Here is a 27,576-nt window from a genome sequence, read left to right as displayed (position 1 = left end):
GGGGGTGGGATACGTTGGGGGATGGGTTCCAGGATTTGGAGAGAAGGGAGAGGGAGGATCTGGGAGGAGGGTGTGGGATATGTTGGGGAATGGGTTCCAGGATTTGGAGAGAAGGGAGAGGAAGGATCTGAGAGGAGGGGGTGGGATATGTTGGGGGATGGGTTCCAGGATTTGGAGAGAAGGGAGAGGGAGGATCTGGGAGGAGGGGGTGGGATATGTTGGGGGATGGGTTCCAGGATTTGGAGAGAAGGGAGAGGGAGGATCTGGGAGGAGGGGGTGGGATATGTTGGGGGATGGGTTCCAGGATTTGGAGAGAAGGGAGAGGGAGGATCAGGGAGGAGGGGGTGGGATATGTTGGGGGATGGGTTCCAGGATTTGGAGAGAAGGGAGAGGGAGGATCTGGGAGGAGGGGGTGGGATATGTTGGGGGATGGGTTCCAGGATTTGGAGAGAAGGGAGAGGGAGGATCTGGGAGGAGGGGGTGGGATATGTTGGGGGATGGGTTCCAGGATTTGGAGAGAAGGGAGAGGGAGGATCTGGGAGGAGGGGGTAGGATATGTTGGGGGATGGGTTCCAGGATTTGGAGAGAAGGGAGAGGGAGGATCTGGGAGGAGGGGGTAGCATATGTTGGGGGATGGGTTCCAGGATTTGGAGAGAAGGGAGAGGGAGGATCTGGGAGGAGGGTGTGGGATATGTTGGGGGATGGGTTCCAGGATTTGGAGAGAAGGGAGAGGGAGGATCTGGGAGGAGGGTGTGGGATATGTTGGGGGATGGGTTCCAGGATTTGGAGAGAAGGGAGAGGGAGGATCTGGGAGGAGGGGGTAGGATATGTTGGGGGATGGGTTCCAGGATTTGGAGAGAAGGGAGAGGAAGGATTTGGGAGGAGGGGGTAGGATATGTTGGGGGATGGGTTCCAGGATTTGGAGAGAAGGGAGAGGGAGGATCTGGGAGGAGGGGGTAGGATATGTTGGGGGATGGGTTCCAGGATTTGGAGAGAAGGGAGAGGGAGGATCTGGGAGGAGGGTGTGGGATATGTTGGGGGATGGGTTCCAGGATTTGGAGAGAAGGGAGAGGGAGGATCTGGGAGGAGGGTGTGGGATATGTTGGGGGATGGGTTCCAGGATTTGGAGAGAAGGGAGAGGGAGGATCTGGGAGGAGGGGGTAGGATATGTTGGGGGATGGGTTCCAGGATTTGGAGAGAAGGGAGAGGGAGGATCTGGGAGGAGGGTGTGGGATATGTTGGGGGATGGGTTCCAGGATTTGGAGAGAAGGGAGAGGGAGGATCTGGGAGGAGGGGGTAGGATATGTTGGGGGATGGGTCTGGGAGGCAGAAGCCGAGATCAAGGGAGGGAGAACCTGGATTGCAGGTTGGGTAGAGGAGGGGGGAAGGTGAGGTGAGGTGTCCCCTACGCGCTCTGGTCCTGCTCCTCCCTGTATCCCCTCTCTAACCTCTCATACACACAGATACTGCCCCCTTGTCCCCCAGCTGATCCACTCAACCCCCCACAACTCCTCTCGCCCCTCAATGATCCCAGTGCCGCCCCTCCTAACCTCCGGTTTTGGTTCTGGTTGCTCCAGGCCCCGTTCACCGTTCTCTGCTGAGTGAGATTCAGTAAAGCTGAAAGGCATTCAGTCTTCAGCAGCCTGCTGCCGCCCTCCCCCTGATCTTTGCCACCCTAGGCACAGGCCCAGTCTGCCTATTGATAAATGCTGGCCCGATTACCAAAGCAACTCTACATTCAGGTCCATCCCTGCAGGAGACTCTGATTCCTAATCCCAATGTAGCAGCTATCAAGTACAGGCAAATAGCTGCTTGATATGCAGTGTGTGTATAGATATAGATATATCTATATCTATAGGAGAATTAGAGGAAAGTTTCAGAGATAGATGACGCTCTAGTCCCAGAATTCAGAATTTGCCCCCTGCTGGACACGCTTGTCACGTAAGAAAAAGGTTAATTGGGTTCCTTTAAAGAACGCTTAAGAAATATCTTTATACCTGACTAAACATCTGCACAGGAATTTCAGGAAAAAACAGTGCATCCACTGTTGAATTACCCTAAGTCACATAAACAAGAAGTGCCTTCACTCTTTCTGGGCAACCTTAGGTAGGCCAGGGAAAACGCTGATCTTCACGGTGCCTAAAACACCTCTCTAACCAGTTCCAAAGCTGAGGCCACCATCACGGCAGAAGGCTTAGCCACAGCCTCGTCAGCGGTCTCCAGGGACCTTAGACCATCAGAGAGAATTCAGCCGGTGGACCCTCGAAGACAGGGAGAGCGCATCCTCTCCACCCCGGAGGAGCCTTGAAAATATCCACCAAGTATCTCTTAAACAGCTCAGAGCAGTTGTCAGGAGTATCGGCTCGATCCAGTAAGGCCGCGGTAAAAACAGTGAGGTAGTGTCAGGCGCACCCTTCCTCCCCGCACGCACAGTTCTCTTCACTAACTCCCCGATACTCTCCTCTAATCGCATGCAAATGCATGCCGCGGCTGTGAAGCGTTAGGGAAGGGTTATGCCCGCGCAACCCATTTTACTGTATAGGTGCTGTAACAGCGCCTATACAGTAACCTGGGTGCGCTGGTGCCTGTCATTTCAAATGACATTTGAAATGACAGGCACCAGGAAGTGTAAAAAAGTTTAAAAAGTGTAAAAAACAAAAAACCTGTGTGTTATATAAAAAAATAAAACAATTTTAAATACCCGTCGGAGGGCCGTGGGTCCAGGCGGCCGGTGGGCGGCGGGCAGCCATCAGCGGCATCCGGTAGTCCCTTCTCCCTTCCTCCCTCCCTCCCCTGCCTGGATGAGCGCCAAAATCGCACGGGCGGGTCGGCAGCGGGGGGGGGGCGGCAGCAGGATCCGGGAGCGGCGGGTAGGCAGCAGCGGGGTCCGGGGGGTCCGGGGCAGCGGCAGCGGGGGGGCGGCAGCAGGATCCGGGAGCGGCGGGTAGGCAGCAGCGGGGTCCGGGGGTGGCAGCGAGATCCGGGGAGCCAGCAGCGGCAGCATGTTCGATCGCGCAGGCAGGTAGGTGGCAAAGTAAAGATGGCCGCCAGCACGGGAAAATCGTGCAATTGGCCGCTGAAGACGTGACGTCACACCCCGTGACGCCAAACGTCGTGACGTCACGTCTTCAGCGGCCAATTGCACGATTTTCCCGTGCAGGCGGCCATCTTTACTTTGCCACCTACCTGCCTGCGCGATCGAACATGCTGCCGCTGCTGGCTCCCCGGATCTCGCTGCCACCCCCGGACCCCGCTGCTGCCTACCCGCCGCTCCCGGATCCTGCTGCCGCCCCCCCGCTGCCGCCCCCCCCCCCCCCCTGCCGCTGCCCCGGACCCCGCTGCTGCCCACCCGCCGCCCCCGGATCCCGCTGCCGCCCCCCCCCCCCCCCCCGCTGCCGACCCGCCCGTGCGATTTTGGCGCTCATCCAGGCAGGGGAGGGAGGGAGGAAGGGAGAAGGGACTACCGGATGCCGCTGATGGCTGCCCGCCGCCCACCGGCCGCCTGGACCCACGGCCCTCCGACAGGTATTTAAAATTGTTTTATTTTTTTATATAACACACAGGTTTTTTGTTTTTTACACTTTTTACACTTACCATAGCAGGCCCGAGCCTTGCTACTTTTTCGTTTGTTTTTTTTTGCCCTGGTCCCGTCCGGTCTCCTGCAGCCCCGTCCGGTCCGGACGGGGCTGCAGGAGACCGGACGGGACCAGGGCGGGTAAGCAATGTTTTTACCCTACACTACACTACACTAACTCCTACTAGGGGGAGGCGGTAAACTAGCAGGTTAAGGCCGCGGCAGAACAGCGGGTTACGGAGGAGATAATATCAGCGCCCGTTACAGTATCGCAGGGGAATAGCTAATTCCTTCATTATACAGCTTTTTCGTTCATTTACATGCCGGGTGCGGAAAGGGTTATGCGTCTGTTTTCAGAAGCGATACGGACGCGTGAAACTGGACACTGTATCGCCGAACTGCCTTGCGCGCCCGAATTGTGCGCTACGAGCACGTTACAGACGGGCAATCCTCGAGCGGACGATACTGGATCGAGCTGTATGTTAGGCACATTTCTAAAACATAAGTCAAGCCACCTCACTGTATTTTCCAGATTCTCCGACATTTTAGCTTTGACAGCAGATTCTTGAATCTGCCCACTTTTCTCCGTTTCCCAAGGCAGTCGCTCGTTTCTCACTGCGCGCCTCGAAACTCTCCAGCGCGGCGCATTTACTTTCAAATACCAAACTCTCTTCCTGTTGCACGTGCTTTTCCCGGGCCGCGATTTCCTTCCATGAATCTGCCCAGTTTTCTCCGTTTCCCAACGCAGTCGCTCGTTTCTCACTGCGCGCCTCGAAACTCTCCAGCGCGGCGCATTTACTTTCAAATACCAAACTCTCTTCCTGCTGCAGGTGCTTTTCCCGGGCCGCGATTGCTCTCCATGAATCTGCCCAGTTTTCTCCATTTTCCAGCGCAGTCGCTCGTTTCTCACTGCGCGCCTCGAAACTCTCCAGCGCGGCGCATTTACTTTCAAATACCAAACTCTCTTCCTGCTGCACGTGCTTTTCCCGGGCCGCGATTGCTCTCCATGAATCTGCCCAGTTTTTCTCCATTTTCCAGCGCAGTCACTCGTTTCTCACTGCGCACCTCGAAACTCTCCAGCGCGGCGCATTTACTTTCAAATACCAAACTCTCTTCCTGCTGCAGGTGCTTTTCCCGGGCCACGATTGCTTTCCATGAATCTGCCCAGTTTTTCTCCGTTTCCCAAGGCAGTCGCTCGTTTCTCACTGCGCACCTCGAAACTCTCCAGCGCGGCGCATTTACTTTCAAATACCAAACTCTCTTCCTGCTGCAGGTGCTTTTCCCGGGCCGCGATTGCTCTCCATGAATCTGCCCAGTTTTCTCCATTTTCCAGCGCAGTCGCTCGTTTCTCATTGCGCGCCTCGAAACTCTCCAGCGCGGCGCATTTACTTTCAAATACCAAACTCTCTTCCTGCTGCACGTGCTTTTCCCGGGCCGCGATTGCTCTCCATGAATCTGCCCAGTTTTCTCCATTTTCCAGCGCAGTCACTCGTTTCTCACTGCGCACCTCGAAACTCTCCAGCGCGGCGCATTTACTTTCAAATACCAAACTCTCTTCCTGCTGCAGGTGCTTTTCCCGGGCCACGATTGCTTTCCATGAATCTGCCCAGTTTTCTCCGTTTCCCAAGGCAGTCGCTCGTTTCTCACTGCGCACCTCGAAACTCTCCAGCGCGGCGCATTTACTTTCAAATACCAAACTCTCTTCCTGCTGCAGGTGCTTTTCCCGGGCCGCGATTGCTCTCCATGAATCTGCCCAGTTTTCTCCATTTTCCAGCGCAGTCGCTCGTTTCTCACTGCGCGCCTCGAAACTCTCCAGCGCGGCGCATTTACTTTCAAATACCAAACTCTCTTCCTGCTGCACGTGCTTTTCCCGGGCCGCGATTGCTTTCCATGAATCTGCCCAGTTTTCTCCATTTCCCAACGCAGTCACTCGTTTCTCACCGCGCACCTCGAAACTCTCCAGCGCGGCGCATTTACTTTCAAATACCAAACTCTCTTCCTGCTGCAGGTGCTTTTCCCGGGCCATGATTGCTCTCCATGAATCTGCCCAGTTTTCTCCATTTTCCAGCGCAGTCGCTCGTTTCTCACTGCGCGCCTCGAAACTCTCCAGCGCAGCGCATTTACTTTCAAATACCAAACTCTCTTCCTGCTGCAAGTGCTTTTCCCGGGCCGCGATTGCTCTCCATGGCTCTTCAAGGCTAAAGTCAGAAGGTCATCCCAGGCTCGGGCTCCGCTTCCCTGACCTTCCCCGTCACCATTGGGGGGGGGGGGGGGGGAAAGCTGCAGAAATCTCTGCTCTTAGCCCGGGAGCGTTACCCCGAAGGCCGTGGCGGAGCTGCCCCGATGGCGTCAGAGACGCACGGCCTGCAGGTGGATCCATGGGTGGGGATTATCCAGTGAAATGCTTGGGCTCAGGAAGAGTCAGGGGCCTCGGCGACCCCCTCCGTGGACTGAGCCGGCGTCATCCGTGCCGCCGGCGTGGCAGGGTAAGTTCCTGGCCTCTGTTTTTTTCTCTTCCACACCAGGGTCAGAAGCTGCCGAAAATGTAACAGGAAAATAGAAACAGCAGGGTTTCAGTGCTGCCAGTACTCAGGTGCCGTCTCGGGTCCTCCCCCCAAAGCATTATTATTACTATTCAAACCCCTGAATACTAATCACTTTATTGCACTGCTCCCCCTTCGCTATCCTCCCTTCCCTGTGGATGAAGAGAATGTAATTCACAATTTTGCCATTAGCACGAGGCAGACTTGAGTTGAGCGTCCGCTGAGATACTTGGCTTTCAGCAGTGGGAACATTAGATCTGTTTTACTCGTGACTTGCTGAGGCTTTCCTGCCGCTCTGTGTCTATGGGAACAATACTTAGCGACTGAGGGCCCTTGCTAGGCAAACCCCGATATTGCACTTTAGCTTCGAGGCAGACAGGATTATGTTAGATGAGAATTTCTGAATAGTTAATGTCCCGCACCAGGTACCGGGTCACCTTGCATCTTAAAATGTGCTTTTCCCACGTCACCACTCCTCCAACTCCTCCCATCTTCAGGTCTACGAAAATCCCACACCTCCTCCTCCTCCTCCAACTACCCCACCATGGCCTCCTCTGTCACCTCCCACCAGGGCAGGCCTGTAACTGCCCCCTCCTTCTATGTCCTGTGACTCTCATGAGCTCCCTCTGTTGCAGCTCTGTGACCCCTGACCTCCTGCCTCCTACCTGTCCGGCTCAGCTGAAGCCCTCCCTTTATCTGTGCCCTGATTTCCTTAGCTCTGCCTTGTGCACAGCAGGGCAGATGTAACATAACAAAGGTGAACGAGAATGGCACAGCTGACTCGTTCCTCCCTCCCTGTTAAATAGCCACCTGGGAATTTAATTTTTTTTTTAACCTTTTCTTATATTTTAAGAGTTGCCACCCTCGTTATCTTTTAATAATAACCGTGCTCCTTAAGTTCGAGCTGCAAAATCAAATCTTGCTAAAGCTGACGTAGCCCAGCTCTCGTACGGGGCTGACGTACCCCAGCCTCGTGCTTTGGCAGTTCCCTCCCCCATTGTGCTCGGATGCTGCTGGACGTCAGGACTCACCTTACTATGAGCCAGAAGGCCTGCGCTGCCAGAGTTTCAAGGCTTCCCCCAAGGCCGATGGGTCAGTTTCCTTGGACTGGGCCTAGACGCACTCCAGATATTTTTCGGATTGCTGCACGGGACGCTATCGTTTCTGCATGGCAGAAGGGCACTGAAGCTGTGATTAAAACGCTGTTGCCTTAAACGTATCCCCGTGCAGATGTCAGGAAACGATATTTCATACAATCCCTGTTCTCTCTTCTCTTCTCTCCTGCAGATTGAATGTTCCAGCATTTCGGACTATTCAGAAAAAATCATCAAGGCAAACCACTTGAATAACAGTAAGGCACCTATAAGTTTGGAGGAAGTGACTGTCTGCAGTTCTTTCTGATGGATTTTGTTTTGTGCTGTGATTGTCCTATTAATGACGGCGTCCGGTGCTGTAACGATGGGGCCGGTGGCGGGGCGGCCCCGTGATCGGCTGCCTCACCCCAGGAGACCACGTATCGCTGCCCTAAAGATATAAGGACCGGCAGCGGGAAGACATTGGTGGCACCGGCTAATGACCTCAGCGTGGCTGTGGGTATTGTAGGCCAGGCCACACTTCCTCTCCGCGCCTCGGCAGCAGCTCCTCCTCCTCCTCCTGCGTCGTGCGTTGCTACCCTCGGCTCTGTGCTTGCCGTGCCTGCCTGCCTCCCTGCCGTGCATCGCTGTGTCCCGGCCTTGCCTCCTTCTGCCTCGTCCCGGTCCCCCCCCTGTGCCTCATCCATTGCCTTGTCTGTCCTTCTCTGCCTAACGTCTGGTTCTGACCTTTGCCTTCGACCCTGACTGCGCTACCGGACTGTTGCTTGCCCTGACCGCAGCTCGGACCCCCCGACACTGCCTCATCTCCGTCTGTCCCAACTTCAGCCTGGACCTCGACACCGCTTGCTTGCCTGCTTGCTGCCTGCCCTGGCCCCCGGCCTGCCACTCGACTTCCTGCCACCGGTCCTTGGTGCACTCGCACCTACGCCCTGCCGGCCTCCGGAATCCCAGGGCTCAACCTGCGGGGGAGTGGGGATGGTATGGGGGGGTAAGCTCCAGCGCCAGTCCCTGTAAGAGTGAGTCCACCTGCTCTTGGCATGGGCCCAGTGGGTTCATCTATTAGGCCGTGTCAGCCACGCCACAGCACAAGGATTCACATCCGTTAAAGATGCCCGCTTCACTGCAGAGATTTTGCTCTTTGCAAGCATATGCAGTGCAGTATCTGCGACCAGTGGCGCACTGCAGCGTACAGGGAAAGTTACCCTCTTATCATAGCAAACCTTGGTGGGAGGAAGAGCATCAGGCAGAGGGGTGATAAGAAAACAATTACCCCATCTCCTTGAAAAGACAAATTCTCCTGACTTTTAAACCCTTCCTTACAAATTCTCTTTCTTTCCTCCTTCCAATGTGGCTCTTATTTTGGAGGCCATCTAATCTTGCAGATCTTCTAGCAGTTTCGTGCTTTTCTACTTCTAGCACACTAATATATAAGAAAAGGGCAAAGTGTATATTCCTTCAGAACCACTTTCTACTGGAAGACTGGATGGTTGAGTAGATTGGCAGTGGGATACAGAGGATTTCAAATTCACCTCAGTTTGATAGTGACTATACTAGCGTCACCTGAAATATGAAACAAGTTGTTGGTCTTAATCTAGCTCCCACGGGACACTTGTCAATATCACTCATTGGTACCCTTCTTGGCAGGTTGAGTAGACAGATCAAGGTCCAAAAACTAAAGCCATGGAGGTTAAAATACCATGAAGGCAGCCCTTCTAGAGCAAGGCCGAAGCCTATGGGAGTAGTGTAGGGAAGCCTTCACCACAGCTGGGGCCAGTTGTGGTCCTGAAAGATCTTGTACAACGTCATTTTTAGATACTTTTCATGTTGGTCAAAGAAGAGAATCCAGTTGTGAAAATAAGACATAATATGAAATGAAATGGCATTCACCTGTGCTCTTTAGCGTTCTGTGACCTGAGATGGATTTTCTTTGTTTCAGTCATTACAATATTTAAGGGTAAAGTAGAAGAAGTGGAGCTGCCCGTGGATAAAGTGGACATAATTATCAGTGAATGGATGGGTTACTGTCTCTTCTATGAGTCCATGCTTAGCACCGTTATCTTCGCTCGAGACAAGTGGCTGGTAGGTAGCTCTGTGCGTCGCTCCATCGGCTCTCTGCTCTACCACCGAATTTTAAAGTTCACCCCTCAGATATGGTTCTCGCCTTATGAATGCATCGTGATGGGAAAGGTGTGCATAGCACCAAGAAGTGCTCGTATTTATTTTTATAAAAGCAACATTTAAAGAGTGGTGGTGTTTGCTAAGATAGATGCCCCTATCCCAGCAGGTTACGAAGGTTGTGCTAGCCCTGTGAAACTCTGAGCACAGCTTTCAGGATGGGTGACCGGAAAATCTGCCGTAAGATTTGGATTTTAATGGGGGCCCGGACGGGGGGGTTCCGGGAGGATGCGGCGAGAGGCGAGCTAGGAGGATGGAACGGGACGGGAAAGGAGGTAGGCTGAGGCGAATTGGTGAATCTGATCCCAGGGCCACCCACCACGGTGGCTACTGGGGCTGGGAAAGGGTAGCAGCCTCAGAGGAGCACCAGCCGTTCATTTTCACCCTGTGCAGTTAAAGAGCGGGAGAGGTGGGGAGATGAAGCAGGGAGGGAGGCGAGCTCCTGGCACAGAACCATTACTGTGAGTGGCAGCTGGCGCGATTGAGAAGGACGCTCTCGTCTCGCCATGGCGCCCCCCGGGCCGCAGGAGTCTCTGGGATGTTGACAGCCAGAAGCGAAGCAGCGAAAGCCTGTCTGCCCTCCGTGTGTGCCGTTCAAAATGTGATGTCTTTGTCAGGTGAATAGATTACGAGATCCATTTCCCCACCATTCGTCAACAGAAACCTGGAGGGCTGATGTTTCCCGACCGAGCTGCCCTCTACGTGGTGGCAATCGAAGACAGACAGTACAAGGACTTCAAAATTCACTGTGAGTACCCGGCGGCGCAGCTTGTCAAGGCTTCCTCGGCTCTAGTGCTGCGCTGTGAACCCAGTGAAGGAAGAGAGCGTAACAGTGCAACGTTCCTTTCCTGGCCTGGCCCGATTCTGTAGCCTGGATCTGGCACCGGTGGCCCACATCTCGCAGACTCTCTTTTTCCGTCCCCCTTTCCCTGAGTTACAAATCCAAAGCTGCCTCTCCTCCTTCCACCTGCACTGGACGCTTAGCCCAGGCCTGGCTCCCTTCCTGCGGTGCGGGTGGGAGTTGCAATTCTGCGTCTCTGGCAGGAGCTGAGCCGGTGACAGCGGTGCTAAACCCTGTGTCTCTCCTCCTTAGCCAAGCAGCCACCACCCCCACTTATTGGCAGTGGCCTTTGCAATGTTCTTTCACTGATTAATTAATCCTTTCCCTCGGTGCTAAATAGGCAAATTTGTGCTGTTCGTTAGGCCCTGGCCAACGTCTCCTGCAGGGGCAGTCATTTAACGCCCTGGCGGGCAGGGCAGTGCGTCAGCCACCCCGGTCGGGCTGCTAAAAGGAACATTGTTGGGGTAATTTTCAAAGGCTCACCTGGGGGGGGGGGCGGTGCGTGTGCAAAATTTGCATAGACGCGTGTTTCGCCGCTGCCGCAGGGTAAGGCGTGCGGGTGGAGAGAGAGGGCATTGCAGGGCGGCGGGATCGCACTTCTGCGTTTGATAAAGGGGGTGTGTGTGCGCATCAAACGTGCACGCACAATTAGCAGGTGTGCAAGCATGCACGCGGCTTAGTTACATCACGGAAATGAGGTCCGACTTCTCGTTCGCCCGCAGCGGAGGGTGGAGGTGAACTGGTGAAGGTCTGGCTCAGCTAGGGGAGACGCTGATGAACTGGCGCTTGGAAGCACGCGCTCGGGGATTCTCACGCGTGAATTTCAGGCACGCGTCAGCCAGCTTTCTAACACCCCTGCCTCCGGGCATAAACCGAGGGTTATCAGCAGCACACGTCACAGTTTTTTTAACGTGAAAAATATACGCGTGTGCTTTCATAAAATATGTGCGCAAACTCTGGGAAACCCCTGTGTTTAAAACCGTGCATGAGAACCGAAACACACGTGCACACTGTTGCGCTATTTTACAAACTGCACCGTTAGAAAATACAGGCGTAACTTTAGGGGCAGCGACTTGCGCAGTGGATGCGCTAAGTTACCCGCACGCACTGGTGAAAATTACCCTCACAATGTGCAGATAACAGTAAAGACATAAAACTCAATTGAAAGAAACCAGCAAAATAACTGTGTCAGGACAATGTGAGCTTTCAGGACCACTCTCCCCCCCTGTAATTAGCCAGCGTTTGCCAGAGAAAGGGACTTTAGAAGTCCTGACAACCCGCGTCCCTAAATGATGGCTTGATAAGCTCGTCATTGCTCAGCAAAGAGCTTCTTGGCTTTCTTGAACATGCTGGTTTGGGCTCTGCACCGGGAGCATGTCACCACACGTTCAGTTCACCATGGGGGAGACGTCTCAGGGTCGTGACCAGGCAGGCTCAGGAGGTCCCCACATGAGCTGGGAGGGGTGTGAAGGCCACAGACTTTCAGCTTGGTTCAAGCTGAAATTTGTTTTGTTGGCGTGGGCTTTTTAATTATTATTTTTTTCTTAAATTTTGGAAGATATGGCGCACTCTTTCCCAGGATAAAAATCCGGAACATTTTCAGGGCTTTTTTCGGTCCAGGTTTCTTACTTATTTCAAACAAATGCACATCCCTAAGAGATATAATACGCATACGTTGCCAAGACATTCTCCAAAACTAAAGTGATGGTGGCCATGGAGAATCCTGTTTGTTTTACGGTTCTGGGTAGAGGATGAGGTCCGTATTCAGAAGCCATTTAGACGGATAACGGGAAAGTTATCCATCTAAGTGACTTAACCACATATTTAAAAGGCTTATCCGGCTAAATTCTAGGCAGATGATAAATCAACCGGCTAGAATTTAGCAGGGTAAGTCAGGGGCGTTCCTGGGGCAGGAGGCAGGCGTTCTGGGGAGGAGCGGAGTTAGACGGCTAACTCTACAGGTCTAAAGTTAGCTGGATACCACATATCCGGCTAACTCTAACTTATCCAGATACATCCAACAGTGCTGCTGAATATCCCGATATGTGTATCCAGCTCACGCTGAATATTTAGCCCCCAGGGTGTCCCAAGCACAGATTCGAATGACTTCAGAATCCCAGACAGAATGTGATTGCTTTCACACATCTAAAGCTGTAAAAGTGATTCCAATGACTATCCAGCTTTCTGCTTTTGACATTCCTAGTTGAGTTATCACAGTAGGGCTATATTTCATGTCTCCCTAAATGCACGACTGGGGCCTGAAGCTCTGTGCCAGATCACCCTTCAGAAGGCTTTGCAGTGCTGCATTGCTTAATTATCAGTGATAGTCTGTCCACCCAAACCCATCAATCCCAGCCTACTAAAATAGGTTTATTGCTCCACCAAGAAATCAAAATATATACAAAATAATGAATCATCATATTATGTCAGGCTCTTGGGTACCCCATATTCCTCTTATATGTCTCATTAACAAATTATAGGCACTTAAAATATTTTCAAACTGACTTGGTTTATGCATGTACGCTGCACTTTGAAAACCAACCAGGGGCCAGTGCATCAAAGTATTTTGTGCATAAAGTTTTAGGCACCCTGGGATTAGGAGTAGGTGCTGGAGTGGGGATACGGCTTACATGCATGCTTTCGTATTTTTGAAAGTGTGCGAGTGAGTGGTCGTGCAGAGCAGGTGGACCTTTGTGTGTGGTCAGTTCCTTGCACACCTAGCCCATTAGGTAAGGATTTCACATTGAATTAATGCACAGAAGTTTGCTTTGAACATCCTCAGTATAGACCGTGTGCACAAGACTGTACACGCAGACTTGATCTCTATCTGGGGCATTATAAAATTATATGTCCTGAAGTTACTTATCTGTAGATCCTGATGGGTCCAGCATTTTGACTCTAGTGTGCATCAAGGAAATTGACATGGCAGCCACTGTAGTTAAAACTAATGGATTATTTATTAGTGCCTCTGGGTTTTTTTTTAACTTTTTATTTAACAGATTTTCCAATATACAGGAATACAAGACAGAATAAACATAATGATTCAATAAACCATCGATAAGCATTACAGGCAACAGCAAATAATGACTCTCCTCTTAAACAGAACATTAACTTGTCTGGCAATAAGCATGATAATTTGATACTTGACGTTTTCATTTTGGGAAGCAAAACGCAGACGTTCAGTGTCTGCTGTTTCCCTAACCTGCTGTAGCCCAGGACTAGATTTCCTTAGTAAATTTGGCAGCCAACAGAAGCTGACACACTAAGGGTCGATACTTCCGGGGAATCATTGAACCGATGTAGAATTAATCCCAATAGGGAAGCCCGGTATATCAGCACTTCCTTGCTAATTTGACTCCAGAAATGACGCTCACTTTGACATTGCCGCCACATGTGCATGTATGATCCCAGTTCACCACAGCCACGCCAACCCAACGCTGCTGACGCATCCCCGTAGAACTTCCCATAAAAAAAGGGGGCGCCCGGTACGTTCTGTGCAACAGCCGGATCACGAGCTCCACCCATTTAATACAGAAAGAGCTGCGGTGCGCAGCTTAACCAAATCTGAGTCCAGATTGCACTAACAATTTCTGAGAGGTTTCTTCACCAAACCTTCGAAGGAGGATACCCCAGTAAAGGGGCTGTTATCCCCTTAACAAAGGCATCTGGATCACCCAAGCACCTCTCTAATTTAGACGGGGACCCCCAACGGTGAAAGAGACGTTCGAGCGAGCAGCCAAGGCCTCTCCCGCAGGAATCCGGTAACTCATATTCCTCACATAAATCCTCAAAGGATTGAAAACCATCTTCATCCCAAAGTTGCATAATCGCACAAAAGCCCAGATTTCTCCACAATTTAAATTCTGCTGAAAAAGTGTACCCCGAAGCACGTGTATTCCCATAAATCGGTGCAATGGGTAGTAGCTCCCCACTAGAAACCCCGAGGAAATTCAAGACCGCAGGCCACGCCTCGAGAGTACGAGGAATAATGGGCCCGGCAGGAGGGAGGAAAGGCGACGTAGCCTCAGTGCCTCCGTGTGACGGTGCTTAATTATGACCGCTGCTAACATCAGCATTGTCAAACTCAGGGCCAACAGAAATCGGAGGCATTCTTTTGTTTTTACTACGGCGACAGTAGAAACTCTGCCGCTAACATATATCTCATTAATGCCAAAATGACTGCAAAGGAGCACAGAACCGCTCCTGCTCCTCCTCTTTAAAAGGGGGGTTTCTAGTGCTCCCTTCCAGAGGGATTTATCTGAGTTTCATAAATGCATTTTTCTATGGAACACCCCATAATCCAGGGGTACTGTGTTACCATGGAGACTGGATAGTAAATGCAATTGACATGCTTGCCTATAGTGCTAATGACTTGCATGTTAATCTTCTGATTCTGTAGTCTTTCCTAGCATTTCACTAGGAATTACAGCTGTCCCGGAATATTTTGGAGATGGCCTTGCTTGCCTAGAAGAGATTGCTGCTGGGAAATAGGACTGAAATCATCTTCCAAACATCCACCTAATGATCAGAACCTTAGGAAAATGAGCTGTTTTCCCAGAGATTGAACTCTACTCTCAGCAAGGCCGCCATGTTGAGTCCGGCCAGGCACTTCCTGAGGGCTATTCTTCTGCTGGCACAAGGGGCCCCGGGCATCATTCCTCAGTTGGTCAGTCAGGAGGGTTGCCAGCTGGCTCCAGATTTTCAGGACAGGCTGATCCGGCCCTGATTTTATCCCACTGTATGCTGGGACTTGCAGTTCTGACTTCTTTACTGCGTGTCCTGAGAAGAGAAAGACTACAAGTCCCTGCATGCAGTGGGGTAAAACCAGGACTGGATCAACCTGTCCTGAAAATCCCGAGTCACGCTCAGTCGCCTTCCCCCATTCTGCCTGGCCTGAGACTTCTCGTGGCCCCGTCCGGCACGTGATTGATGCAGAGTGCGCGCAGACTGGCACAAAGAGCGCGGGGTCTGGACTCTGCAGGAAGGGCCAGGGACAGCGAGATAAAAAGCAAGTTTAGGGAACGATATTCAGAGAATTGTAAAGACTCGGTGATAAGAATCAGATGATCCTGTTAATATTAACAAAATACTTTACGCTTTGAATGCAGATTTATACAAACTACTTAAGCAGGTCCCTGCCGACATAGGATGCTCCCTCCAGTAATTTCATTTAATATAATTTCAGGCTCATATTCTGCCTGTATAACACCAGGCTAATCAAGGTGGATGACAGCGTGTTATAAATCTGATTGCTGGAGGCTTCCTAGAGCTGGGATTATGACGGCTCTCCCTCCCCTCCCCCCTTAGCTAATATCTGGCATTTTAACTGCTTGCTTGTGTTTTGCCAGGCAGCCTCATATTTCAGGGTAAATGAAGTGGGTTAAGCCATGTCCTCCTAGCGCTGTAAGACCTCTCAGGAATGCATTTTGCTTGAGTACATTTTAACCAGGTGTTAACCCTGCGTTTGCATTGACAGGGTGGGAGAATGTGTACGGCTTTGACATGACCTGTATTAGGGATGTTGCCATGAAGGAGCCGCTGGTGGACATTGTAGACCCAAAGCAAGTGGTGACCAATGCCTGTTTAATAAAGGTCTGGTAATTCCATACGTGCCTACCCTAATGTTGAACTTTGCATTTGCTTGATGACGCACTACAAGACCGTGTTGTGATGCAGTGTTCCACCCCTGCAGTTACTGTCTGGTTTAGTTTGTAGCTCCTAGAAATGCCGCAAAGTACTGTGCTTTTCATCGTGTGGGTCATATTGCGTCTTTGGGGGCCTCTCATCTCATGCCTGCTTCATTTGCCTCAGTAGGACCCCCCCCGTGGTGTCACCATGATCCGTGTGCAGATTAGGTCACCAACAAAGTAGCGGGCTGGAAGACGCAGGTGAAAGAATGCAAAACGGCAGGACATCTTTGCTGAGTAATAGCCCCTTCATTTATCAATGCTGGGGAAACTTAAGTTACACTTTTTTCCCTTCATATCAAAAAGGGGTTGGAAATTCTAACCCAAGATGTTACCAGGTGAGGGGTTGGGGTGAGGTCCGGTAACATAGCTAAACGTCTTCTGGCTAGTGCCGATATTCAAGAGTAGCCAGATAAACTTAGCTAAGTCTAGTCAGAAAAAATGCTCTCCTAAAGTTACCTGGGTAACTTTACCTGGGTAGCTTAGCTGGGGATATTCAGAGATGGCCTTCTCTGGGTAACGTTACCTGGGTAGCTTAGCTGGGGATATTCAGAGGTGGCCTCCTCTGGGTAATGTTACCTGGGTAACTTAGCTGGGTATATTCAGAGGTGGCCTTCTCTGGATAATGTTACCTGGGTAACTTAGCTGGGTATATTCAGAGGTGGCCTTCTCTGGGTAACGTTACCTGGGTAACTTAGCTGGGAATATTCAGAGGTGGCCTTCTCTGGGTAATGTTACCTGGGTAACTTAGCTGGGAATATTCAGAGGTGGCCTTCTCTGGGTAACGTTACCTGGGTAACTTAGCTGGGAATATTCAGAGGTGGCCTTCTCTGGGTAACGTTACCTGGGTAGCTTAGCTGGGAATATTCAGAGGTGGCCTTCTCTGGGTAACGTTACCTGGGTAACTTAGCTAGGAATATTCAGAGGTGGCCTTCTCTGGATAATGTTACCTGGGTAACTTAGCTAGGAATATTCAGAGGTGGCCTTCTCTGGGTAATGTTACCTGGGTAACTTAGCTAGGAATATTCAGAGGTGGCCTTCTCTGGATAATGTTACCTGGGTAACTTAGCTAGGAATATTCAGAGGTGGCCTTCTCTGGGTAATGTTACCTGGGTAACTTAGCTGGGGATATTCAGAGGTGGCCTTCTCTGGGTAATGTTACCTGGGTAACTTAGCTAGGAATATTCAGAGGTGGCCTTCTCTGGATAATGTTACCTGGGTAACTTAGCTAGGAATATTCAGAGGTGGCCTTCTCTGGGTAATGTTACCTGGGTAACTTAGCTAGGAATATTCAGAGGTGGCCTTCTCTGGGTAACGTTACCTGGGTAACTTAGCTGGGAATATTCAGAGGTGGCCTTCTCTGGGTAACGTTACCTGGGTAACTTAGCTGGGAATATTCAGAGGTGGCCTTCTCTGGGTAAATGCTCCTGAATACTGACCTTATAGCGTTTCCCCCTTACTTTTATTTGTGATTAAGAAAACCAGATTAGTGCATGCACCTTTTTATAGTTGGATGTCAAGGGCACAGGAAATCCTACAGAGTCAGTGGCAGAGTGAGGTCTTGGGACCAGTGTAATGGTAGAACCACGATCGTTTGGGCCCTGATCAAGTTCCTCTCCCATCACAGTAGTTTGGGGAGGGGAAGGAAGCCCCCTATAGTCTCTGACGACAACGTTTGGGGACTCTGTCATTATAAGCCCTTGCATACTGTATAGAAGTCATTTATTTATTTGCTTAGGTTTATTGATCGCCCATCTGGGCCCCTGAGTGATTGCACTTGTATTATAAGCAAAGTACAATAATACCACTCAAATGTCAATGTAGACAGAGAATCATACAAAATAACCTCTCTTCTAGACAAAGTATACAAATAAAAGACCCCGTTAAAAGCTTCCTTAAATAAATAGGTTGTTAAAAGTCACCTACAGTGGAGGTCACAACTCTTTAGGGAGTGGATTTCAAACAGTTGGCGCCAGGCAAATGTCTAAGTTTTGAGTATCAAAGAGGGAACGCTCAGTAACTGGTCCTTCTGTGAATGCAAGGATGGACCTGGTGCACCAGCTCGGTCCGGTCCTGACAGGGCCACCTTCACCATGTGGGCGCCACTCACTTCCGCTGGCTGCCTGCCCCTCCCCCAGCAGCGGCACCACTGAATCCCTCCTCCCTCACGTAGCCGGCCCACGTTGATGGGCTTGCTGATCACAATTCATTTTTAGACTCTTGTGCCAGAGTTAATTAAAGTAGAAACAGGAAACGCTGCGCCTTACCTTAGGTTTTTGTTTACTGTAACTCTGCTCCCTGGCATATTTCTGCAACGTAAGCAGCTTAATGTCACAGAGAGAGATGAGGGGGCTTTATGAATGCATTATCGCAAGATCTAATTGGAAGTGCCTGCAGATCGCATGAAAGTCTGCCAAATGATTTGCAAGTGCCGCATGACACCCGGGCCTTGGATTCATACACCAGCCGCATGCACCAAGCATTGCCTGCCTCTTGCGTTAGCATTTAAGTGCTGAGCTGTTAATAGTGCGAGGTCTCATTAAGGATGGGAATGCGAGTCGTTAAAATCACTCCTTGCTCTTCATTGTCCTATCGTCTCATTCATGATTTACTCAGCTCCAACCCCTGACACACCAGGAAGGCAATTTTCAAAGCATCCTAAGCGAGTTACAAAGGATTATCTTACTGAGCTCAGGGCTGCTGCTTCCATTAGGCAAACGAGGTGGTTGCCTAGGGCACCAAACTTTCAGGGGCATCAAACTCATGCCAGCTCAAGGCATAGAAGGGCACTGTACCAGATCCAATACTGCTAGAACAGGGAGCAGTGTGCTGGAGCCACTGCCACTGCTAGGAGGGAGCGCTGGAGCCACTGCCACTGCTAGGAGGGAGCTCTGTGCTGGAGCCACTGCTAGGAGGGAGCGCTGTGCTGGAGCCACTGCCACTGCTAGGAGGGAGCGCTGGAGCCACTGCCACTGCTAGGAGGGAGCTCTGTGCTGGAGCCACTGCTAGGAGGGAGCGCTGTGCTGGAGCCACTGCCACTGCTAGGAGGGAGCGCTGGAGCCACTGCCACTGCTTGGGGGGGGGGGAGGCGCTGTGCTGGAGCCACTGCTAGGAGGGAGCGCTGTGCTGGAGCCACTGCCACTGCTAGGAGGGAGCGCTGGAGCCACTGCCACTGCTAGGAGGGAGCGCTGTGCTGGAGCCACTGCCACTGCTAGGAGGGAGCGCTGTGCTGGAGCCACTGCCACTGCTAGGAGGGAGCGCTGGAGCCACCTCCACTGCTAGGAGGGAGCGCTGTGCTGGAGCCACCTCCACTGCTAGGAGGGAGCGCTGTGCTGGAGCCACTGCCACTGCTAGGGGGGAGCACTGGAGCCACTGCCACTGCTAGGAGGGAGCTCTGTGCTGGAGCCACTGCTAGGAGGGAGCGCTGTGCTGGAGCCACTGCCACTGCTAGGAGGGAGCGCTGTGCTGGAGCCACTGCTAGGAGGGAGCGATGTGCTGGAGCCACTGCCACTGCTAGGAGGGAGCGCTGGAGCCACCTCCACTGCTAGGAGGGAGCGCTGTGCTGGAGCCACCTCCACTGCTAGGAGGGAGCGCTGTGCTGGAGCCACTGCCACTGCTAGGGGGGAGCGCTGTGCTGGAGCCACTGCCACTGCTAGGGGGGGAGCGCTGTGCTGGAGCCACTGCCACTGCTAGGGGGGGAGCGCTGTGCTGGAGCCACTGCCACTGCTAGGAGGGAGCGCTGTGCTGGAGCCACTGCCACTGCTAGGAGGGAGTGCTGTGCTGGAGCCACTGTATAGGCTGTAGCCCGGCGCCTTGTAGTGCTCTGGCCTAGGTGAGGTTTTCGGGTGCGGGACTGGGGGAGGAGGTTGTTTCTCTGCTTTAGAGAGCTCACGGTTTGCGCTGCCTCGGTTCTGCACCGTTTGATGATGAAAGAGTCGTCCGAGCTCTGCCAGTCGTTCAGGCCCAGCTGCCAGAGGGCTCCATTAGGACTAATTGACTTCTTGGATCAGAGTCCCAGCGGAGACGCCAGAAACTGACTGAGTGAGCCATGGAAATCCCTGGAGCAGGGGAACTGGAGGGAGCACTAAATCTGAAAGGAAAGGAAGGACTTTCGCCCTAGGGTGTCTGGCCAGCAAGGTTTGGACAGCAGTGATTTTCCACTTTATCTGGATATTGCACTATAGTTTTCCAAATTATATTGGCCTGTTTTGATGCACAATAAGTGTGCCATGTGCAGTGAATTAAAGCTCCCTCTGAGCAATGTGACTTTCCATAACCTGATAATAACCGCAGCAAATGAAGTTAATTGCGCGCTGAGGCCCCCGCAGGTTACAATATCCAAGCACTTGTGCTCATTCCGTTCAAATGCCCAGTAATCCCCACCCTCAGCGGCCGACGGCTCTGCTTTTCCGGGCGATCGGAGCAGGCAAATTCACCTCGAGTCTCTGCTCACAGGCGTGCTGGCATCTTGGAAACGTTTTTTTTGGGGATATGCATTTGGTGGCACTGGAGGAGCCGGATCAGGGGTGCCTCCTGCCGTACGCGCTGCGTTCCTCAGGGCCCGGTGACACCAGGAGATCTGCGGGTGGGCTGCAGTCCTTGTAATTTTAAATTCCTGGTATTGTAATCCCAGGATCTCTCCGAGGTAATCTGTCGTAAGCCTTATGGCATTTCTGCCCCTTACACATTCACTTAGCATAAGTGGGGGTCCTGCCAGTCTGTCAGAACGAGGGCCCTGGCCGGCTGTGCTTCACCAAGCGAGGCTCTCGGGGGGGAGAGTCCTCCAGGACAGCGCCGCTTTGCAGGTGCATTTCATCATTGTGCTTCCCTTCCCGCCGTGGATCTCACGTCCGGCAGGCTGACCCTTCCCTGCAATTCCTAAACCGGACTTTGCGGCAGGAGGCGGCGGGCTCAGACGCCCCAAAAGATGTTAACCTTGTGATGTGGGTGAACGGGGAGTTCCCTCCCAGCCCCACTGCACAGCTTTACCCCCGCATCCGTGAGCGTAAATCTGGGGAAACCCAAGCGAACGAGGCAGGAAGCAGCGCCCCCCGACGCAGAGAGCGGCACCGGCCCGACCCTGGGTTTTCCTAAGGCTGGCACCTGAACTGGTACTGGAATCCTTTAAAAAAAACCCAAAAACAACCTTGAAACCACCAGAAAAGAAATCAGGATGTTTAAGGCCGGCCGTCGCCACGGAGCTGGATAGGAATTCTCTCCACCCGGTCTGTTTCAGCGATAACCCCCCCCCCCCCCCACACACACACACACACACTCTCACACACACACTCTCACACACCCCTCACACACACACACTCACACACACCTCACACACACACACACCTCACACTCACACACACACTCTCACACACACACACCCCACACCACCTTTCCTGAGCTAAACTGCGCGTTTGGCCTGTGCTGAACACACATTTTACAGTCTGCGCACTTTGTAAAACTCCCAATGTATTTGCGCCAGGGAGTTACAAAAATCGGAACCCATGTTTTATTTATTTATTTATTTAACATCTTTTCTATACCATCACAACGGTTTACAGAAAGGCACATATAGAAATCTGGTAACTGTTTCTGTTAATACTATCTATAGGAAGTGCCATTAAGGTCCGGTAACAGAGTTTCAAAGTAAAAAGTATTTGCTGCAATCCAGGTTTTTAACGCGCAGATGACGGCATCAGCTGTCAGAGAGGGGAAGGACCCAGATGGCAGTAAATGTACTTCTACTCCCGCTGGAATGCTGAAACCCTGCTGGGATTTTCTTGGGGCCCGGCTGCTAGTTCTGGGAGAAAGAAACCGGACTTAGGAAACTCCACAATAAGGTGGAGCAGCCAACTGAAAGCAGAGAACCAGGTCCGTACAGTAAAATTCTGAGCCGAGATGAAATGGATTTGAAAATAAGAAAGCTCACCAGCCGCTGTCCATGGAAGGAAAACCCGAACGGATCGGCTCGGTCAGAACGTGCAAAAGGTTCAAACTTCAGCTGCACATGGCACAGTGCCGGGCTCTTCTCGGTCCAACCTGGCCTTCCCCATTATCTCTTTATTCATTTTCACATTAAACTATCACGGGACCTTGACGTCAGGAAGCCATAAAACTTTGGGAACAAGAAACATAGGGTTACGTTGGGCAGTCTGCAGGCTAACCCTCGCTCTCACCTTTTGGCCAGGCCCTGCTGGATCCGGGAGGCGTCGACGTCGCCTCCTACACGGCAGGATGCCACCGACCCGCCATGCTCACGCGGATGCTGTCCGCACGCGCAGCTGCACGCCGCCAGCCCGCAGCACCACGCCGCTCCTTAAGCGCAGGCGTCTCTTGTTCCTTTTTAAAGGGACCAGGGCGGGAAATTCCCCACAGCCCCTGGTGGTGACATCGGGTCAAGGCCCTATAAAAGGGCAACACTGCAGTCTGAATTTGCCTGGGAACAGGTCTCCCTACATTCCTGTAGTGTGAGCTGCCTCAGCCGTGCCTTACCCTCATCCTCAGTTCCTGGTCTTCTTCTTGTTCCTCCGTTTCAGTGGCGCTTGACTCTGTCTCCAGTTCCTGTGGTCGGTCTCATAAGAACATAAGACAATGCCATGCTGGGTCAGACCAAGGGTCCTTCAAGCCCAGCATCCTGTTTCCAACAGAGGCCAAAACCAGGCCACAAGAACCTGACAATTACCCAAACACCAAGAAGATCCCATGCTACTGATGCAATTAATAGCAGTGGCTATTCCCTAAGTAAACTTGATTAATAGCCATTAATGGACTTCTCCTCCAAGAACTTATCCAAACCTTTTTTAAACCCAGCTACACTAACTGCACTAACCACATCCTCTGGAAACAACAACAGTTTATCTTTGTCTCTTCATCTGCCCGCCTTCCTGCTCCTTGCCTTCCTACCCGTTCCTCGTGCCCTGTGGATGGACACCCTTTATTTGACCGCTGCCTGGACCTGCCTCCGACCACCTCCTGACTCTTGGACATCTCTGAATGCCGCCTGCCGCTGATCCTGGCCCGTCTCAGGATCCGTCTGATCTCAGTCTGCGCCAAACCTGCTACGTCGAAGAAACCTCGCCGTCCGCAGAGGCCCCAGCACCCGAAGGCACGACCCAAAGGGGAATGAGGGCCGGTAAAGGTGCAGCCCCGTTTGGGCCTCCGCCTGCCGGCAGTGGGGACCCTCAGGGTGCGTCAGCCCCACAACACATGGCTGCTATCATCTACTCCACCAACGCGGCAGAGACACGAAACATAAAATCAAGGGGACTTCAGGGCATTAAGGCCTGGCAAAGTCCTAGTTGTGAGTGAAACACAAACTTATCTCCGTCTGATTTACTGAAGCACTTGCATGGGAATTTTAATAGGAAATAATCTGCAATCGGGCCTAGGCTGGGACACGGCTTGCTGAGCCTCCATTCACAGCCACCTCAGGGGGTTTTTACCCCCTGACTTGCCTACCCGGTTATTGCCAAAACCCACGCAGCAGGGGTCCTTACAGAGCCCTGATTTCGGGCCCTCAATCTGTCCCAATGACCTAGGCTCCCTCTCCCGCCCAGGGACCGTGAACGCTGGCGCCACGGCCCCTTCAGCCTCGCTCCGCCCGAGGAGGAGAAGGAGTCAAACCCGTCCCTTCTCAGGGCCCTGCACAACCTAAGAACATAAGAACCTGCCATACTGGGTCAGACCAAGGGTCCATCAAGCCCAGCATCCTGTTTCCAACAGTGGCCAATCCAGGCCATAAGAACCTGGCAAGTACCCAAAAACACTAAGAAGATCCCATGCTACTGATGCAATTAATAGCAGTGGCTATTCCCTAAGTAAACTTGATTAATAGCAGGTAATGGACTTCTCCTCCAAGAACTTATCCAAACCTTTTTTAAACCCAGCTACACTAACTGCACTAACCACATCCTCTGGCAACAAATTCCAGAGTTTAATTGTGCGTTGAGTGAAAAAGAACTTTCTCCGATTAGTCTTAAATGTGCCCCATGCTAACTTCATGGAGTTAACATTCAGCCACAGTGCAGGCGACATGCTTTGTTTGGTTTTTTTTTAAAGTTTTGGTCTCCCCCGTGTTTCAGAACTGTACATTTATCTTATGAGACCCGTATTCAGAATAATTTATTTCTTGTCTGCTTATGGCCCAAATCTTTCCTGGCCAAGGTTATAAATCGTTAGATATATTTTTGGAGAGGGAATACACGAAATCTCGTCTCGGGTGGGAACCTCTGCCCAGGTTTCGCATCTCTGGTCAGTAAGAGATTTCTTCCGCGTCGGGCGCCGGCCTCGCCCAGGGACTCTGGGGGAGGTCGAGCCCCCTTGCTGGGTCCGTGCGTGCCACGGAGCAGGACCCGGGCGTCACGCGGGACGACGGCATCCACGTTCCCCCTAACGTTTGAACGTCCGCACGCGCAAAAAAAAAAAAACGTTTTTCTGTGTAAACTTTCCATCAGCCGCGTCCCAGCCCGTGCGCTGGGAAACCAGCATGATGCAAATAATATGCAGATTCTTCGCGCGCGCTGTTTTTCTGCAGGCGCGCGCGGGCTTCACGGCCTGAGCGCGCGCAGAGCTGGGAGGGAACGGAGGGTGACGTCCGGTAACCCCCGACTCAGGAGGCTTCGGCAGTTTGCGGTGCGCGTCAGAAATCCTCGCCGGCGGTAACGCAGGACCTCCGGGGATTTTTATGTAAAATGTAACAGCAGCGCGCGCCCCGGGAAATCCACAGGGACAGTGCATGAGGGAGCCGTGCATCCCCTGCCTCCTGAGGGCCGCCACACGCCCAGGAGAGCTGTGAGGCTGATGTTGGAGGGGCTAAAACCGCACAGCCCGGGGTCAGAAAGGGCACAGATTTAGGAGGCTTTAGCCTGCTTGCTCTCGTAATCCCACCCCGGTGTGCCTGTCCCGCGTGGGTGGGGGGCCGTAAAAATCATTTGTAAGCTCTTTGGGGCAGGAACCCTGACCAGCTCTTCTCTGATGCCCCTTCCCCAGGGTGTGGCTCCTTTCGGGTCCCAGTGCAGGGGTGGCCAGCGTCCTCTCTGTTATCCCAGGGATGAGGGGTCGCGACTCTTTCTGAGTGCTGTGTGTCCAAATAACTGGACGCACTGGGTCAGTGTCCAGACCTAAGTGCGCTGAATAAGATAAGTTGCAGGTGGCACAATAAATAGGTTTCCAGCAGCTCAGTCTCTTTTCTCTTAGTATCTGTGCAGGAATCCTTAAGTAGGCGGGGGATCCCAGCCCACTCCCGGGTTAGGGTGAGATGGGGGTCCCGGCGGGCAGGAGGGATCCCAGGACGCAGGGTTTTCTTACCCTGCCCCGCTGCAGGGAGGAAGGGGGCACCCACAACATCTTCCGTCTCTTCCCGTAACCAAACGTAACCCCGGGTCGCCACCACTGCCGGGGCGGCTCTTCCCTACCCCTGGGTGTCCCAGATACAGGGGGTCCCCGAGTCCAAGAGAGGCCCAGGGGTCCAGTGAGGCTCCAACCACGAAAAACCTCAAAATCCCCCCCCAAAAAAGCAACCCGGAGCAGTATCCCAAGCGGCTCTGGCATAGCCTGGCAGGATCCCCCTCCCGCCCCCTGGTCAGGAATCCCAGGCTGGGCGAGCCCCTTCCCTCTGACTGGGCTGGAAAAGCACAAACAGGTGAAGCAGCTCCTAACTATAAGGGACGGGGGGGAGAGCTGTTATACGGGGGGGGGGGGGGGGGGGGGAGGGTCTGGCATCTGAAGGGCCCTTCCTCCCCATCCGCTGACCCCCCTCCTGCTAATGCTCGCCGGGCCCGGCCTCTCGCTGGCGCTTAACCTAACTCCGCAAGCAGCGCGGAAAGCCGGGCTCGGGGACATTACGAGCGAGAACATGAGGAGGTCTCTGATGGGGCATTGAGCGCGCCGCCGAGCCGCTTTCTTAATGAAAAATCATAAAACATGCAGGCTAATTTGAAAGAAGTGAAGGCTGCCAGAGAGAGACCCCCAGATAAGCAATTAAGACATTAAAACGTGACCACGGCCATTAGAAAAAAAACAGACGCTCCATTTGGAAACAATTCCGCGGGCTCACGGGGGGAATAACGGCGAATTTCCAAAAAAAAAAAAAATATATCACTGCCAATCTTCCTCCCTGGAGCCGAGCACGGTGACCCCCTCCCCTCCCCTCCCCCCTCCTGGTGTTTGTGCTGTGGAGCAGAGCCGTCCATTTTGAAAAGTGAATTTATTCTTCTGTTTTACATTCTTCATACGTTTGTGTCATCTCTGGTGCTTAGCTGTCACGTGAGGCATGTCATGTAATCTCTGGTGCTTAGCTGTCACGTGAGGCATGTCATGTAATCGGCGAGATAGCCTCGTTAGGCGGCACGCGGCCGCTCTGCAGAGAGAGCGCGCGCGCGTTGCGAGAAATCACAGATCGCCGCCGGGGCAGCAAGGCCTCGGGGAGTGATTCTGTCGTCTTATTTTATTTTATTTTTTCCCATAGGAAGTGGACATCTATACCGTGAAGACGGAGGAGCTGCTGTTCACGTCCGCGTTTTGCCTCCAAGTTCAGCGGAACGATTACATTCACGCCTTGGTCACCTATTTCAATATCGAGTTCACCAAGTGCCACAAGAAAACGGGATTTTCCACCGGTGAGCGGCGCTCCGTCCGGTTTCTGTTTGTGAGAGCCACCTCCTCCCCCCGCAGGCAGGCGGCAGAGCCTGACGCGCGGTCCGGCGTAAGGCCAAGCATTTACCGCAGCCGTGCTCGAGACGCTGCGACGCCCTGCAGCGGCGAGGCGCAAGGACAGACCCGGGCGTCTCTGTGCTCTCAGACTCGTGCGCTCGCTTCGTTCCGATCTGCGAGACGGCCACAACAGGGAGAGTCGTTTTATAAAGGACGCCCGCAGCTAAAGTGCTGACCTTTCCCCAGAAAAATGGCCCCTTTAGGGAATTTCGCGACAGGTGCCCGCCCAAAATTCAGCTCACGCGTGCTCAGGCCCGCGCAATACCCGGCGCTCAGGTCAGCGCGCCACTAAACACGCGGTAGGAAGCGCGTTTTGGACGCACTAGACTTACACTCAATGCAAAAACGGGATTAGCACCAGTGCGTATCTAATAGCATTCGTGGCATGTGAATTCCACGTAGACGAGGCTATCGGCTATTACCCCGTGATTCAAAAAAGACCCGCAGGGCCAATGCGCCGATTGTAATGCGGCAAATTCAACGACAGCCCGGGAGCTGGTGTTAAGGCGCGCTGCGCTCGAGGGCTCAACCCAAAAGCCCCAAATCCTGCTTCCTGTGGGTCCTCCTATTAGGATCGCAGCGATACAGAGTAGGAGGAACCACAGAAAGCGGCGTCGTGCAAAATAATATAAAATCGTGGAAAAAGACAAATTCTGCGAGCCCAACAGACACCCACAATATACGCGGTCCAGGCCTTGTATATTGTGCCGGTAGCGGGGAGAAAATGGAGACGCGCATTGAGCGTCCGTTTTCCTAACCCGCAGTGACGGCCACGTCTCCTGATGCCCAGTGCTGAGGAGACCCTAGGGACGCACAATTTCCCCCCCGCGCCTCCTTTTTAACGCTGCAGCTCGCAGGCCTCCTGCATCGCGTGCCCGGGAGAGGCGGAGGTGCGCGCGTTAGGGAAGCAAGAGCTCCATCACCAGGGCCCGTTTCTCACGTGCCGGTACTGCAT

At 52.7% G+C, this 27,576-nt stretch overlaps 1 protein-coding gene across 1 annotated transcript in view; it reads left to right on the top strand.

The window, feature by feature from the left end:
- PRMT8 (protein arginine methyltransferase 8) overlaps positions 1-27,576 on the top strand; it is a 53,344-nt gene that overhangs the window by 16,910 nt on the left and 8,858 nt on the right. Inside the window, exons 4-8 of the mRNA XM_029597318.1 lie at positions 7,405-7,468; positions 9,148-9,290; positions 10,047-10,134; positions 15,704-15,819; positions 26,377-26,527. Coding sequence (XP_029453178.1) covers positions 7,405-7,468; positions 9,148-9,290; positions 10,047-10,134; positions 15,704-15,819; positions 26,377-26,527 — 562 coding nt within the window. The remainder of the gene's footprint in view (positions 1-7,404; positions 7,469-9,147; positions 9,291-10,046; positions 10,135-15,703; positions 15,820-26,376; positions 26,528-27,576) is intronic.

Source organism: Rhinatrema bivittatum, chromosome 4 (genome assembly GCF_901001135.1).
Source record: "Rhinatrema bivittatum chromosome 4, aRhiBiv1.1, whole genome shotgun sequence".
Classification (NCBI taxonomy): domain Eukaryota; kingdom Metazoa; phylum Chordata; class Amphibia; order Gymnophiona; family Rhinatrematidae; genus Rhinatrema; species Rhinatrema bivittatum.
This window is presented reverse-complemented; position numbering and strand designations above follow the sequence as displayed.